This window comes from Pangasianodon hypophthalmus, chromosome 16 (genome assembly GCF_027358585.1).
Source record: "Pangasianodon hypophthalmus isolate fPanHyp1 chromosome 16, fPanHyp1.pri, whole genome shotgun sequence".
Lineage (NCBI taxonomy): Eukaryota > Metazoa > Chordata > Actinopteri > Siluriformes > Pangasiidae > Pangasianodon > Pangasianodon hypophthalmus.
In genome coordinates, this window is record NC_069725.1 from 10358824 (window position 1) to 10372927 (window position 14104).

The 14104-nt window shown below is 37.9% G+C and overlaps 1 protein-coding gene across 8 annotated transcripts in view; it reads left to right on the forward strand.

Moving 5' to 3' along the window:
* kcnab2b (potassium voltage-gated channel subfamily A regulatory beta subunit 2b) overlaps nucleotides 1-14104 on the forward strand; it is a 71775-nt gene that overhangs the window by 17857 nt on the left and 39814 nt on the right. For 2 of the 8 annotated variants that reach the window (XR_004579736.2, XM_053240641.1), the window contains exon 1: nucleotides 1799-4542. The exons of 3 other annotated variants lie outside the window; for them this stretch is intronic. Coding sequence is in view for 4 of the 5 variants with exons in the window: in XM_053240641.1 (XP_053096616.1) it covers nucleotides 4169-4542 (374 nt within the window). In the remaining variant the exon portion in view is untranslated. Of the gene's footprint in view, nucleotides 1-206; nucleotides 1779-1798; nucleotides 4543-14104 lie in introns of those variants that run through there. 3 more of the 8 variants (XM_034312041.2, XM_026921179.3, XM_026921176.3) reach the window with 3 other exon arrangements.

The window sequence follows — 14104 nt, forward strand, 5'->3', positions numbered from 1 at the left end:
CTCCAAGCATTTCTTTGAGTACTCCCAGTCCTGCTGTTGAGCTATGGCATACTGACTGCATCAGAAGTCGAAGGCCAAATTTTCTGGACAACACAGAGCAGTGCAGTAGCAACAGATCAAACACACACACACACACATCTGAGGATGAGGGGTAATGGGAATGTGTGTGAAAAAGAGAGTAGGCTGATTTAATTGTCTGGCTTTCAGTCAGTGAAATGAATTAATTCATTTTTTTCTTTAAGGTAAAGCATGGACAAATTAAAAACATTTTAAATATGTTTAGTCATTGTAGTAGTAATAGCTGCCTGTTTTTGCAAAAAGAGTTTCATGGCCGGTAAAAATTTTTAAAAAAAAATTTCTCACGTCACCGGCCATTGGCAGGTGTGACAAAAAGTTAGTTTTAGGCCCTGGGCTCATCCAGACTGTACAGTTGAAGACTGTAAGTGAGCAGGTGTACAGGTGTTCCTATTAAAGTGGACAGTGAGTGTACATAATATGTCTATTATGTACATAGTTAAGTCCAGTAGAATGAAGTAGCAATTCCCGTCAGTGAAGATATTCTTTATATACATCAGACATAAAGTCAAAAGCTTTTAATAATTTCACAAGGGGTCTGGCTGAGTCACCTGATGGCCCACTTAAACCTGCTTTCCAATGAATACGTTCAGGAATTCAGGGAAGAGGAGAGAATAAAACAAGGCTGGTTAATGTGAGTTTTATATTTAGGAAGGCTGTGCCATGGTGAATGCTCTGTGCTAAATAATAGATATGCCTGTTTTCATGTCATGTCTTGTTATTGTGAAATACAACACAGGAGATGAAGCTTAAATACAGGGAAATAAATTTCTTTATTAATGTTGACATTTCAGTGAATCACAAGCACATGCTTCATTTTAATGCAGTGTATGGGTCAGTGGATTTTGCAAGATGTACATGCACTCATGTTTTCACCCCCTTTTCGTACTTTCAGTAGACAGCATTATTGATCGACGGGAAACAAACCATCTGACTTACACTTAAGGAAAAGTGCGTACTGCTGGAAAGAGTAACTAAGCCTTCCTATGCTCTATTAATTAAGCATCAATCACAGCTTTTATTCTTCTCTATAAGACACACATATATGCTGAATCTTATCTGGTTAAATTGGTTTCCTCTGTAATGGTGGCTTTGTATGAGTATCTGCAGTCAAATATTTCCTGTGTCAGCTCTGCCCTCATAGTGATACCCTGAACAACCTCTACTTAAGTCTACCTCCTCTTACAGTAAAACATTACTTGGGGTGGCCAGTGACACACATGGCTTGTATGTGTCTTGACACATACCACGGTGTAGCTCTGGAGGGACTGGGTTCCAGTATGCCATTCTGACGTGCTTTCTTCTGCCTGTATTGTGTGTTTGTATGTTTGATTTTTATTCATAAACAAATAGCAGAGCAAGCAAAAAATGGCTGCTATCTCAATTGTGAAAGGCTTTTAGGGGGAAAAAAGCCTCTTGAATTATTTAGGCCATGATTTATTTGCTGTGCTCAGCAGAACATACTTGCGCTGCAGTAAGCTCAAAAAGATGTTTATTTCTGTGACATCAACCATGAGAGGTGGGGCCCACATCAGTGGAGGAGGTGGTGCTTTTCTGGTTATGCGATAATTGTTGTAAAGCACTCTTAGTCACTCACTGCTGCGTAGATAATCCAGTCCTCACTATTTTGCTAAACACTACTGCTGTTCTAAATGAGCAGCGTCATGCAAAACTCCTACATGGGGCGAGTGCCAAATACCCGGGTGAGTACAAGAGCATTGTTTCTGCTCAGGGATGTTGCATGGGCATGCTGCCCACACCCAGAGTTCTGTGTCAGGCTAGTGCACGTTAGAGTGGCACGATATTAGGTCAGGCCAGGAAACTGAAGGAAGACTTCTTTTTGATATTTGAGTTTGTTTCTGCTGTCAGTAGGGCTATAGAAGTAGTTGTGAAAACATAGAGAATCCTGCAGACTTGGTGGGCTTTTAACAGGCATGATGTCTTTGCACTGTAGTTGGAAACTTTTCCATATAGAGTGCATACTTTTGTGTCTCTGCTGTCTCTGCTGCATCTAGAGAGATGGGAACGGTTCATATCTGAATGTTCTCATCGTCATATGATGATACTTGTATCTGATTTCCATTTGTTCCACATTTCCATTTCCATTACATAGGTGTGATTTAAGTAAAGGATGTAAAAATCTATCTTAAGAGTTTTTTTAAATAAAGTTGGCAGTGGGTGTTTTATAATCTCATGTAAGATCTGATGTAATTTTGTGTACAGTGTTTTTTTTATATCAGTCAGTGCATCAGTGTAAATAACAATAATTTTACCATTGTGTTAGCATTGTTTATTCAGACAGATAAAGGATATAAGCATGCGCATTCAGTGATATTGATTTACATGTTAAAATTAATGTTTTGGATATAATATACTGTCGTATATTTGTAACACTTAAGAGCCAGAAGTGGTAGAAGTTAAACTTATTGAAGAATCATTCCCATGTCAAATTACAGGTAGCTCATTTAATCAGTAATTCTAATTCAAATGAACAGGCTTAACTTAAAATGAGAAAACATCAAGTATACAAACCACTGGGGAAACCTGGAAGCTGGTCATATGACTTACAACAGTAGCACTAGCAAGACTTCTCAATACGTAAGCCATACTAATAAATATATAGACAGAACATTAATCACAAGGAATGTGTGTAAATGATCATGGGGGAGTGGTCAGGGCAGATTTGGAACAGGAGTGAGGAAACAATGCAGAATTTGATATGAATATGTAGTGTGTAAAGATGTGCTGTGTACACCAGGTGGCACCATAACATCGGCATGGAGGATGGAGGCATCTAACCAGTGACTGATGCAGAGTTTGAAAAAGGAACCTGAGACAGTATCAGGCTGACATAAGAGCAAAAACATGGGCTTAGACAGTAGCTAAGACAGCACCAAGAACAGAAGCTGAGACTCAGACTGACACAAGATCTAAGCAGATCTAAGATCTAAGAAAGTGTCTAGGAGTTTTAATATATATACGTAACTGACAAATGGGGGCATGTCCTTAGAACCGTGGACCAAGGTAGCAGGTTCAAAATGTCTTTATTTAGTCTTTTTATTGAATAATTTAAACATGCAGGATAGGGTTGGGGGAAAACACTTGATGACAACGCACTTGGAGAGTCAGATTAGAATTAAACTCTCACAACGCATAACTCTTAGTAAATTATTGAGCTATTCATCTTAAAGCATAATATAACAATGGTAAATTATTCACCCGTAGCAAAACTAAGAAAATAGTATATAAATAGTTAGTAGAGTGAGGAAATTAACTCAGGAATTTAAAGAGATAAAGATCAGTTTGATAAATATTTACACTGTTTATTTATGAAAATACCCAAAATATTACCAATATTAGTTGTACAACCAACAAAATTAGAATTAAGTGTCATAGTGATGTGACTCAAAGCTATTTCTACTAAATGAACACAATAGAAAACCAGAAACATTTACCCATTTGCTCAACAGTTGCAACTTATTTTTTTTGAACATCTTAATTAAAGTGCATTATCTGAGCCTGAGTTTACTGAGTTTATTGCCGACATTATTTGCTAAACTCAAGTGAGTGAAAAGCACATGTTTAATTCTGGAACGCATGTTTTAGAGTGGCATTTAGTCACACATTGGTAGTGAAACTTAAAAAAAATTTTGTCACAGTCTTTAAGGACTGTTTATTTCTCTGCCAGCTTTAGTCCATGCGATTTGCATGTCAGCCATTCACCTTTGCCCATGCCACCAGAGAGTGTTTGCATGCACAAGAGTGTCTTTTCCCAGATAACTGTCACAGCCCACACTTTTACTCACCCTGTGCCACAAGCCACTATATCTGCTAAACTGTGTTTCTTGCTTTGGGGTTTCCAGCTCATCCAGATGGGCTGGGAGCTACGGCTGGCTCTGATTACAATGCATGAGTGTGTGTGGTGTTGTGTGAGAGAAGGGGCAGGTGCTATTTAAAGCAGGGTATCTGCTCACGTGGCTCTATTAGTCTCTGTCCTGCTACTGTACTTTCCTCACTCTTCCCTTTGCTTGTGCTTGATTGAGACCACTTGTGGGGCAGCGTCAAGTCCGAGGTCACTCAGGTGGGTGGGCAGATGTTTGCCACTCACAGAAGCAGTCTGACTGAGTTGCGTGTGAGCCATGGTGGCAGCCGCCTCAGCCGACAACAGAGTTTCCCTTCGGAATCCCTACAGGTGCCCAAGGTGGGCAGCAGCGGGCGCAGGAGCAGCAGCAGCAGTGGCCGGCTTCTCTCGCTCTCCTTCAGTGAAAGCATGCGAAGCGAAATTGACCGCTACCTGTCTGAGCAGAGTCTGTGCCCACTGCGCCAGGACAGAAGTAATCACGCCAACTTGAAGGGGATAAGAGAAGTGCGGGCAGCTGCTCAGCTGAAGAATCTGGAGGACTTCCTAAGGAGCAATGATGTGTCTCTGCAGGATTGTGTGGCCTATCATACAGGCATGAAGTACAGGTAAGGAAGCAGTATGAAAAGAAGCTGTCTTTTAAAGCCAGAATACTGGAAGAGGATTGAACTGGCTTTATTTTTTTTTAGGTTAGTGTGTTTCTGAACTTTGTTGAGACGAGTGGAATCTGCTGCTCACTTGGTTGTTTTACAGCCTCAACATTTTAGCATTGAACTCAGCCTTGTCTCAGCTTTGCATGTGTTTAATTTGTTACAGTTATTGATTTGTTACATCAAATTTCATGGAAATACAGTATACAACTTGTATGTGCTACTTGACCAAGAAAAATTCCTTAACAAAATTATATTAGGCCTGAATGTATATTTAGAGTGGTTTAAACAAGTTAGCCATCCAAAGCTAACTAGTGTAAGTATTTATTCCTTGTGACTAGCTCAATTTCGTGATTGGGGAAATCTTTTCCCTATATTGTACTTAATTTATCACAGTGGCTTTACTTCTGCTTATCAGCTGTTGTCACTTTAAATGTGATCTATGGAGTATTTTGAGCTTTGTAGAGAACAGCAGGTACTAACCACAGGGTCCTGATTCAGCCCTCTGTCTATGGCCTGGATTAAAGGATCTTCTTTTATTAACTTCTCTCTGCGGACATTATAATGTGGCTCTCCTATGAGTGAGGCTTTACTAGTCTTACATCTGAAGTTATTTGTGTCTAATTGTTCTTGATAGGCTCAAGTGGTAGTTAAGCTTTGCCATGCTTACTGTTTCTTTGTACTGACTAAGAAGAAGTGTTTTAGCTTCCCTCATTTGCTTCTGGTTTAATATAGTTTTTCTGGTTTTAATCTTTTCAGTTATTGTTTTAAGATTTTATTGAAAGATGCTATTATAATCAGGAAAATATAAATTATGAATAATAAGAATAATATAAAAGCACAGGAGCGTTTAAGTACAGGCACAGACATAATTAAAATGTGCAAATAACATAAGGATGTAGGTGTATTTTCACCAAGTAATAGTAAAGATAGTTATTAGAAAGTGTAGCTAATGATAAAAAGGGCAATAGCACTACAGAATTACAGTATTATAGAATAGCACTAATGTGCTGGCTTAGAAGTGATGAGTCATTAAGTTTCATGGCCTGTACACTTTACAGAGCATCTGGTTACAGACATGCTTATACAGAAGCCTTTAGCTACTTTAAAAGGTGCCAGAGTGTACAGGTGTTGCCCATTGTTTGCTCTTACTGCAAAAATAACATCTTAGCAAGTGGAAATATCTTGAATATAGTCAGATTTATGTAGTATTTCCTATTATAAGATTACTGTAAACCAAATATAAGGTTATTAAACCTATTCTGAGGCATTTTTACTATTTCCAAGTTTCAGAATTTCTTATTATATTGACAGATATTGTTTGCTTCTTTCTAGAAATAAATTCTTAAATTAGCAATATTATCAGCCAATTGATCAAGACTATTTCAAGCTTGAAATTAGTAAAAATGTCTAGAAATAGGTTTAATTATCTATTTGGTTTACTGTAATCTTATAGCATGAAATACTAGATAAATTTGAGTATATTCAAGATATTTTCACTTGATAAGGTGTTGTTTTTTTGCAGGGCTAAAAGTTGTCTTGCAGTGCTCTTGCTTATAAGCTGAGTTTTTATAAGGTAGGTTGTTGCTGTTGTTGATGATGATGATGTTGATTCCACTATATTTTACTAAGACACTATACCTTTAGTCATATTGCAATAATGGATATTTCCATTGAAATTAATTGATTGTAAATGATAAAGCAATTAATGCGTGTAGCTTAACTCATATAATTCTGTTACACACAATGAGAAGTGCTATTACTCCTGCTATTCCAAAACTCCCCACTGCGTGCCACTCTTTTCATATCTATTCTCATTCCTGCAAAAGTCATCAGTAATCACGTTGCTAAAAATATGGATGATAATCCACATACCAACAGCACATGAGATGTGTGCTGTCACAGATGACATTTTGGCTCTTTCTTGTAATGAAGTCCCCTTTTTTAAATACACCCAGTGACAGTAAATCAAGTCAACCGTAAATCCCTGCAATGTTGGGACATGGTACATGTATTTATTAGCTGATTAATTTGTATAGCTGTATGTATGTTGAAAGTTACTGTCTATAGCCTAGTATCAGAATCACAGCTATATTCCATGCAGATGGATGCACATTACTGACATTGATATTATTATATTAGGGAATTGGGAGGGTGTTTAAGCAGATGATGCAGAACCTTATTCTGTTGACTGCAGTTTGAAATAGAGGTGGTTATAGCAGTTGTGAATAGGTGGTTTTTTTTTTTTTTGGGCTGCCTACTACACGGCTACAATATTAGGTCATGATCTGTAATACAGTTCATTCACACAGGCTTTTATACAATATATAAACTATATACTGTACATATAATCACCAATGACAAATAAATACATTTACTAACCAATGAATCTACTAATTGGAAAAAGGGTGTGCACTGATGTTTCTAAATCTATATGTATATACACTCTTTTGGATGGTTAAGGGTTCAAGATTTCTAAAGGAGTGTTACTTGGAACCTTTTCTGAGAACGCTTTGCTGAGTTTTTGCTTCCCAATAGGTATCCTTTTGAATATTACTTTTAAGGGCAGAAAATATTGTTGTATAGAACAACAGAAGAGCCAATCACAGTGTATTCCTTAACAGTTTCACAAAATGATTCATTATTTCAAATTATTCATTTACATATTTTCAATGCATACCAAATTTAGTCAGCTTTCCAGTGTTTCCTATTTATTAAATTATATTTTTTAAATAAAGTATGTATGCCATGTGCTCTAGAGTTCTATGATCACCCAAGAACGGAACCTTTTCTAGCTGCTCTCAAGTGTAATAATTAGTATGTAATATGCTGCATTGAGTTTCTCGGTGGATTTTCTCTCTCTGTTCCCTCAGCGCTACATCCCTTTGACAAGGCTAATGAAATACAATGCTTTTCTGCTCTACTTGCTTCTCAATTAAGAACTACAGTTTTCTCCTTTTACTCTCATATTTTTTTCCCCTTTAATTTATGCATGATATATTTTCATCAAGTCTGTATTTAATTTGGTTTGAGACTTGAATCTGACCAGTATGTAAATAAAGTAAAATAATAAATAAATAAATAAATAAGAGAAAGAAAATCTAAAGGAAATCACTGCCCTGCATCTAAAAGAAATCGCTGACATGCATGACATGTCACTGTAACTAAGAACTGCTAGAGTCTGATTTAAGCCATCAGGCTAACTGCGTAAACATTCTGCAAATAGGCTTGGGATCAGTAAGCACTGCCAAAAAAGGGCTAGAGGCAGATCAAACACAGTGACTCAGATATTCTTCAGAAGGTCTGGGTAATGTGAATTTGTGAAGTTGGTTAATAGGCTGTCTATCACCATGTCACTTTATTTAATTCATCTTGGCTCATATGTCTCATTAAAGCTAACCGGGACAGTCTGTTATGGCTGATGTTTGAGGTGATCTATTTCTTTGACATGCTGCACATTTATCAAATAGACTGTGAGGTCTTCTACAAGATTGCCTGACAGTCCATTATATCAAGAGAATTTTTTGATGCCCTTTTGAATAATACCAGCATTTTCCCGTACTCCCTTCCAGCCATACTCAGTTAAAGACTTGTGTGGATTCATTTGAAAGAAGGTTGAGTTAGCTTTACTTGGAAAGACATTCTTGTGCTGCAGGGGTTAGTGGCTGTCGTCATGGAGCTGTATAATGTACTTGTGAATGTGTGTGTGTGTGTGTGTGTGTGTGAAAGAAAGAAAGTGAGAAAGTATTTTACCTCGGGCTCTACAACTTGACTAAGTATGCTTACATTTTATGAGCTTGAATCAGCAGGGTCATCATGCAATCTGGCCACTAATGTTTCTTCCATCTCCCTGGCCCCAGTGAGGGCATGAGTGGGTGCCATGTGCTATTTTTGGGGGCTGGATTTATGTGGACTTTTCTAGCCTTATTTGTGAGTGTGCACTGAATTGGGAACTGGCCTGGAAAATGCAGTGATGTATGTAAAATAAAAGGCCTGTTCTCAGTCTGAGCATTCCTGATAGCAGCAGAGCACTTTATATGTAAGCAGAAGTATGATGGATGCTGAATTAATTTTGCTTACACTTATGCATCTTTGGGAGTCAGCTAACATATGGGATTGTGTTTTCTCCCCTAGTGTTCTGTTTAATTTGTTGATTATTGCTTCCTTTTTGTTTTGCTGTGTTGAATAAATTCAAACACTTTCGGTGCAGCAGCTGTCCTTTTGTTGGACTTGCATTTTGCTTTGCTTAGTGCCACACTGCACACCTGGCATTAAACTACATTCCCAGAGTTTCACATTTCTTTAACGGAGATTAAATAAAGTATTTTACTAGTATTTTACTGAAAACAAATCAAGTTGGGCTTTCTTCCGCAGCGCACACACATGCTTAAAATGTGTGCCATCACTTTCATATCAGCTCAGTGAATTTTTTTTCACACATGATTCTCTAACAGGCAGGCCAGCTGTCCTTTTTCTGTCATCACTCTCTTGTCTTTGACTTGTCAGAAATACTGGGCTGTCTTTTTCACTAGTTAAGCATTGGGGGCAGCAGATGATACAGTCTAATGAAATATAAAAAAGGACAGCTTACCCCAAATAGGTTTATTAATAGGTTAGCTCTTTATAGTTTATTGACACGGCTTCTTCAGTGCATCCTCACCACCTAGGCATATCTGCATATGATAGCCTATCTGTGTCTCTGCTACTGTATTATGCTTTCACTCTGTTGAAATTCTGAAGCCTGAATAAATCTTTTGAAGCAACCTGATGTATCTGACAACATATTTTAAGAAATACTTAATGCATCTTCTTTGTGTGCCGCCTTAATCTGTTTAAATATCCTTGCCTATTAGGCTGAAGAAAATAAAATATTCATTTTACAATGTACACGAACCTTTTAAACATTCATTATAGTGGAGAATTCTTTGCATTTTCCCCCAAAGATTGACTCTAAATTTGGTTTTAAGTTCATTCATTTTTCATTCATTTCCAGTAACCACTTTATCCTGGTCTGTTACTGTCTAGGGTCTGGTACTGTCTAGGTTCACTTCACTTCTTTTCTCTCTGTAGACACTCCTGTCTGTGGTGCTACAACCGCTAATAGGATATATAGGATAAGGTATCATGACAAGGTTAGTATTATTTGATTGGATATTCGATATCATTCTCAGATTGCACAATCAACCTTGACTTGGAATTCTGATTGGTTGGTCGCAGGCTCATCAAAACAGTCAAAAGGTCTACTTAAAAACTCATGTGATGTGTACATGACATCATACTGCTGAACTATTTTTCAAAACATTTGCACATTGACCTTTAGAACTCTTTTGATGGATTTGTCAATATTAGTTCACTGACACTGTTGCACTTATCATGTTCACCATTTGCATTAATTATGCTATAGGTGAATATAAGTGAATTACTATTTGTGGTAGCATTAGTGAAAGTGGATATGTGTAATTACATATATAAGAAGAATGACTGAGAGGCTATGGGGGATTTTCTGTAGCTTCTGAACTTCTTCTGGTCAGAGGAAATAAGAAAGAGGGTTTGGCACACTAAATGGAGGGGAGGTGTTTGAAGTGCTGGGAAGGTAAAAGCAAGGAACAATGGGAGATTGTTGGATTCTGTAGACCCTCAGAAAATAACTTACTGTACAACTAAACAGCCCTTCTGTTTCAACAGGACATGCAAAAAGTCAGAGAGTACATTGGAAGCACAAAATCCATTACAGACATTGCACATGAACTTTATAGGTCAGGTGTGAGATATTTTAAGCCACATACACAGCCATCTAGTTCTGTGGTAGCCTACTGGGGCTGAAAGTGAATGAAATATACATTGTAAAAAAAACCATATTGTACATTTTACAGTAATTTACTGGCAACGGAGCATATGCATCATCTGGCTTATGTGAGCTTGCAAAAAATAATACTGAAACAGCCTTTAGTACTCTACTGCCCAACATTTTCACACTATCCAGAGTTCACAACAGATCCATAGCATAGCAACCACCATTGTACAGCATGAGCTCACGATCCTAAGGGCAGTTACCATAAGCTGCTATATATACAAGCACTCTGGTTTCTTCTACTGCTGGCTTGACTGTGGTCTGAAATATGGGTTAAAAGAAACACCCGTTTCCTGCCCTTGATGTAAGTGACGTCTAAAAATGATTCAGAAGCATGTTGTGTATTGTGGCAGTGGCGTAACCAAAAATTAATTTCAGTGGAATGAAGAAATATACAAAATAAAATCATGATTTTTATGATTTCTGATTTGTATAGTTAAATTGGTAAGTGTGATGCGCTTGTATATTTCAGGTGCGTGAGAGCAGTAGGAACAGTGATGAAGTGAATGTTTTATTTAATCATTTAAGGTATACTGCCACATTTGGCCAACTCTGGAGCACCAATTCAGCACCCCGGCCAGCGGCTCAGCATGTATTGCTAATCAATATATTGACAACACCAAAACATTTGCCTTGGGCAGTGCCAGACTGATGTACTCATAGCTGAATAACATTAAGATTCTCCTCATTGGGTATCTTTGGCAAAGCTATAGTGCAGCTATAGTAACCCTAATGGTTCTTGCATTACATACCAGCAACACCATATCTCCATGCCACTCCACTGAGAACACCTCAGACATGCCATACTGCATGCTTTCTACCTGAAGCTACTAAGTTATCTGGAATCCATTATGGATACAACAGTTTACACACTGCAATTTGCTAGATTCAAAAATAATGTTGAGCTGGTAACATGAAACAAGAGACAAAATGCTTGATGAAAAAGTAGCTTGTTACTGGAAAAATGACATTATTTTCAAAATAGCTCAGCTACTGCCATGCTAGAAAAGATGTAGTTAAGCTGGTAGCATCTTAAGTTAAGCTGCCTTTTTTGCACAGTTATTTTTTTTAATCTTGCTAGAGAATTATTTGTATTAAATAACCTTTTATAAGGTATACTGCCAATTGCTTTTATGACCAAAATTATGCAAATGAATCCTGGCATTTCTTGTTTCCGTATTAAAAATGCATTGTATTCCAGTGCAAAAATTACACCACTACTTTTACCCACCAGCCTAAAGACAATAAACATGAAGCCACTGGTACATACAGTGGTATGTTGGAGATAACATTCAGCAGTGATTACACTAATCTTGAGAATGGTAACAATGGAAACAGTGGCCTAAGTTTCTAAGCATTTGTATGCTGTAATCTACATCCAGGAGAGCACCTCTCTTGCTCGCACATGGCCGCAATGGCACTTATGGCTGAGTGCTCCGAGTTCGGGGAGGGGAACACACTGCTATGCTGAAGTGTATGTGTCATTCTCATGGTCATTGTGGAGGGTTCTGTTGATTAGTTCCACACATTCTGTCCTCTCACTCTTTACACATCTCTCTATTCTCCATTAGAAAGTTCAAGTCTTTCATGGTGTGTCCATTCCATGCACTGAGTGTGGCTCTTACAATGAAATGATTTACACGTAATTGCTCTATGCCTGTTCTCTGTTCAGTAATGAAGCTACCTAGGTTGCTCATTCATTGACCTAATTGACATTTAAAGCCAGACCCTGAATCCCTAAACTGCCCTTATTCATGTGGGCTTTACAACCCGACTTTGTGACAATGGATTATGTGATAAATATAATCTCTGGGGAAGACACGTATATGCAGGACTAAAAACAGTGCTCAGCGTTGCCTTCCTGAACACATTTTCACATTTCCTATGTGTGGTGGCCTGGGAAAACCCTTCACATCATGAAATTTTGACATTTTCTACTGTATCTCAATGAAGTAAAGTCATAGCATTTTTGAAGTCTGGATACCCCCAAAAGTAAAGAAAGAAATGTGTTTCAGATACCGAGAGTGAGCCTAATTGAATTCTATGTTTAGAAGAAGCTTAACATGCTTACTTCCTATGTGTACTGATGGCTCACAGGCACATGGGTCACTGCTCCTATGCATTTGCCTCTTCCTCATTTTTTGCTTGGATTTTGCAGTTCAGTGCATTTTATGAGCTTGTCTCAAACACTTTTGCAAAGTAGGATAAAATTGTACCACATCTGGAGATGCTCCAACCCCCAGGCCTTTAAATCATATACATCTCATGACTCAGTTAGAACAGATGTAGATATTTTTATAATTCTTATAGTGTGCTATATAATCTATATAGTGTGCTTATTGTGCATGGTAGTGCTTGTCTATTTTGTTGCTGTGTTTGCTCTCATATTGGTAACTTGTCTTGGCCATGCTTGTTTACAACATCAGGAGCATCCAGCCATTTCTCTTCAGGCCACCTCACACAGGTGCTTGTTCAGTCCCTTGTTATCTTGCGATTGGACTACTGCACGTTGCACATGGAAGGTCATTTCCCCAAGTTCTTCTATATCACTCCATTGCAGAGTTTCTTCCACTGGCTTCCTGTAGCTGCCAGCTACAGATTTGAAGCACTGATGCCAAAAACAGACCAGCATCCAACTATCCAAAGGCACATATCAAACCCTACTCTGCATCACATTCCCTTTGAGCTTCTAGCACACCTCAGTGTGAGCCACCAACCCTCAAGGTACAAACAAGGCCTTCCTTAAGACTCCTCTCTGTACTGGCACCCCAATGATGGAACTCATTGGTGGTCTTCAAATGAAGTCTGAAGACATGCCTCCTAACTAAGCACTTAAATGAGCATTAATTAAAAAAAAATAAAAAATCTTCTGTTTATATTGCTGTACTAACTCATACTAACTCACCACTAACAGGGATTTACCTTGATGATATTCCTAGACCTGGACCTATTTATAATAGTATAATGATACTACAAAGATCCTGGATAAGGGCATTGAATGCTGGAAATGTAAATGGAATGTATTTGGCTATAATATCTGAGAGAGGAAGTCATGCTCTCTACTTTACAGCTTACAGCTTTAATCAACAAGTCGAAAATAGAGTGCATTCTAAATGCAATACTTCTTTTCTAAATTTACTTTTGTAAAGAAAAGTAAAATCATGGTCCAATTGTCATGTCAATTAAATCTTCATCTTGTTCAAGATCTGTACCTTTGTCTGCCTATTCCTCTAGCTGCTAAAATGCCATATAGAACTCCACTCTCTTTCGTCTAGGACTGCGGAATCACATGGCTCTAGAACTGGTGTTATTAGCCTGCTCTAGAATGACAGTGGGAGCTGTGAGTGCTGGAGTCTGATTAACAGTGGGTGTCATTTGTGTGTCAGAGCATCAGGGTACATACATGACACATACATTTACATCCACCGTGCTATCACTACCAGTAGAGCAGGGTATGAGAGATGATTCAATCAAGCGAGAAATCATTTTTACAACATCTTTTGCTTTCTCTCTTGGTGTTTGACTCCTGGCAATTTACTTCATCCTTTCATATACTTATACATTTTTATATATCTTATATGAATAATGCATGCTTTGTAAATACATTTATAATGTTATATATTCTATGCATAAAGCCATTATACTTTCAGGGGTGGTAACAGTGTGTGA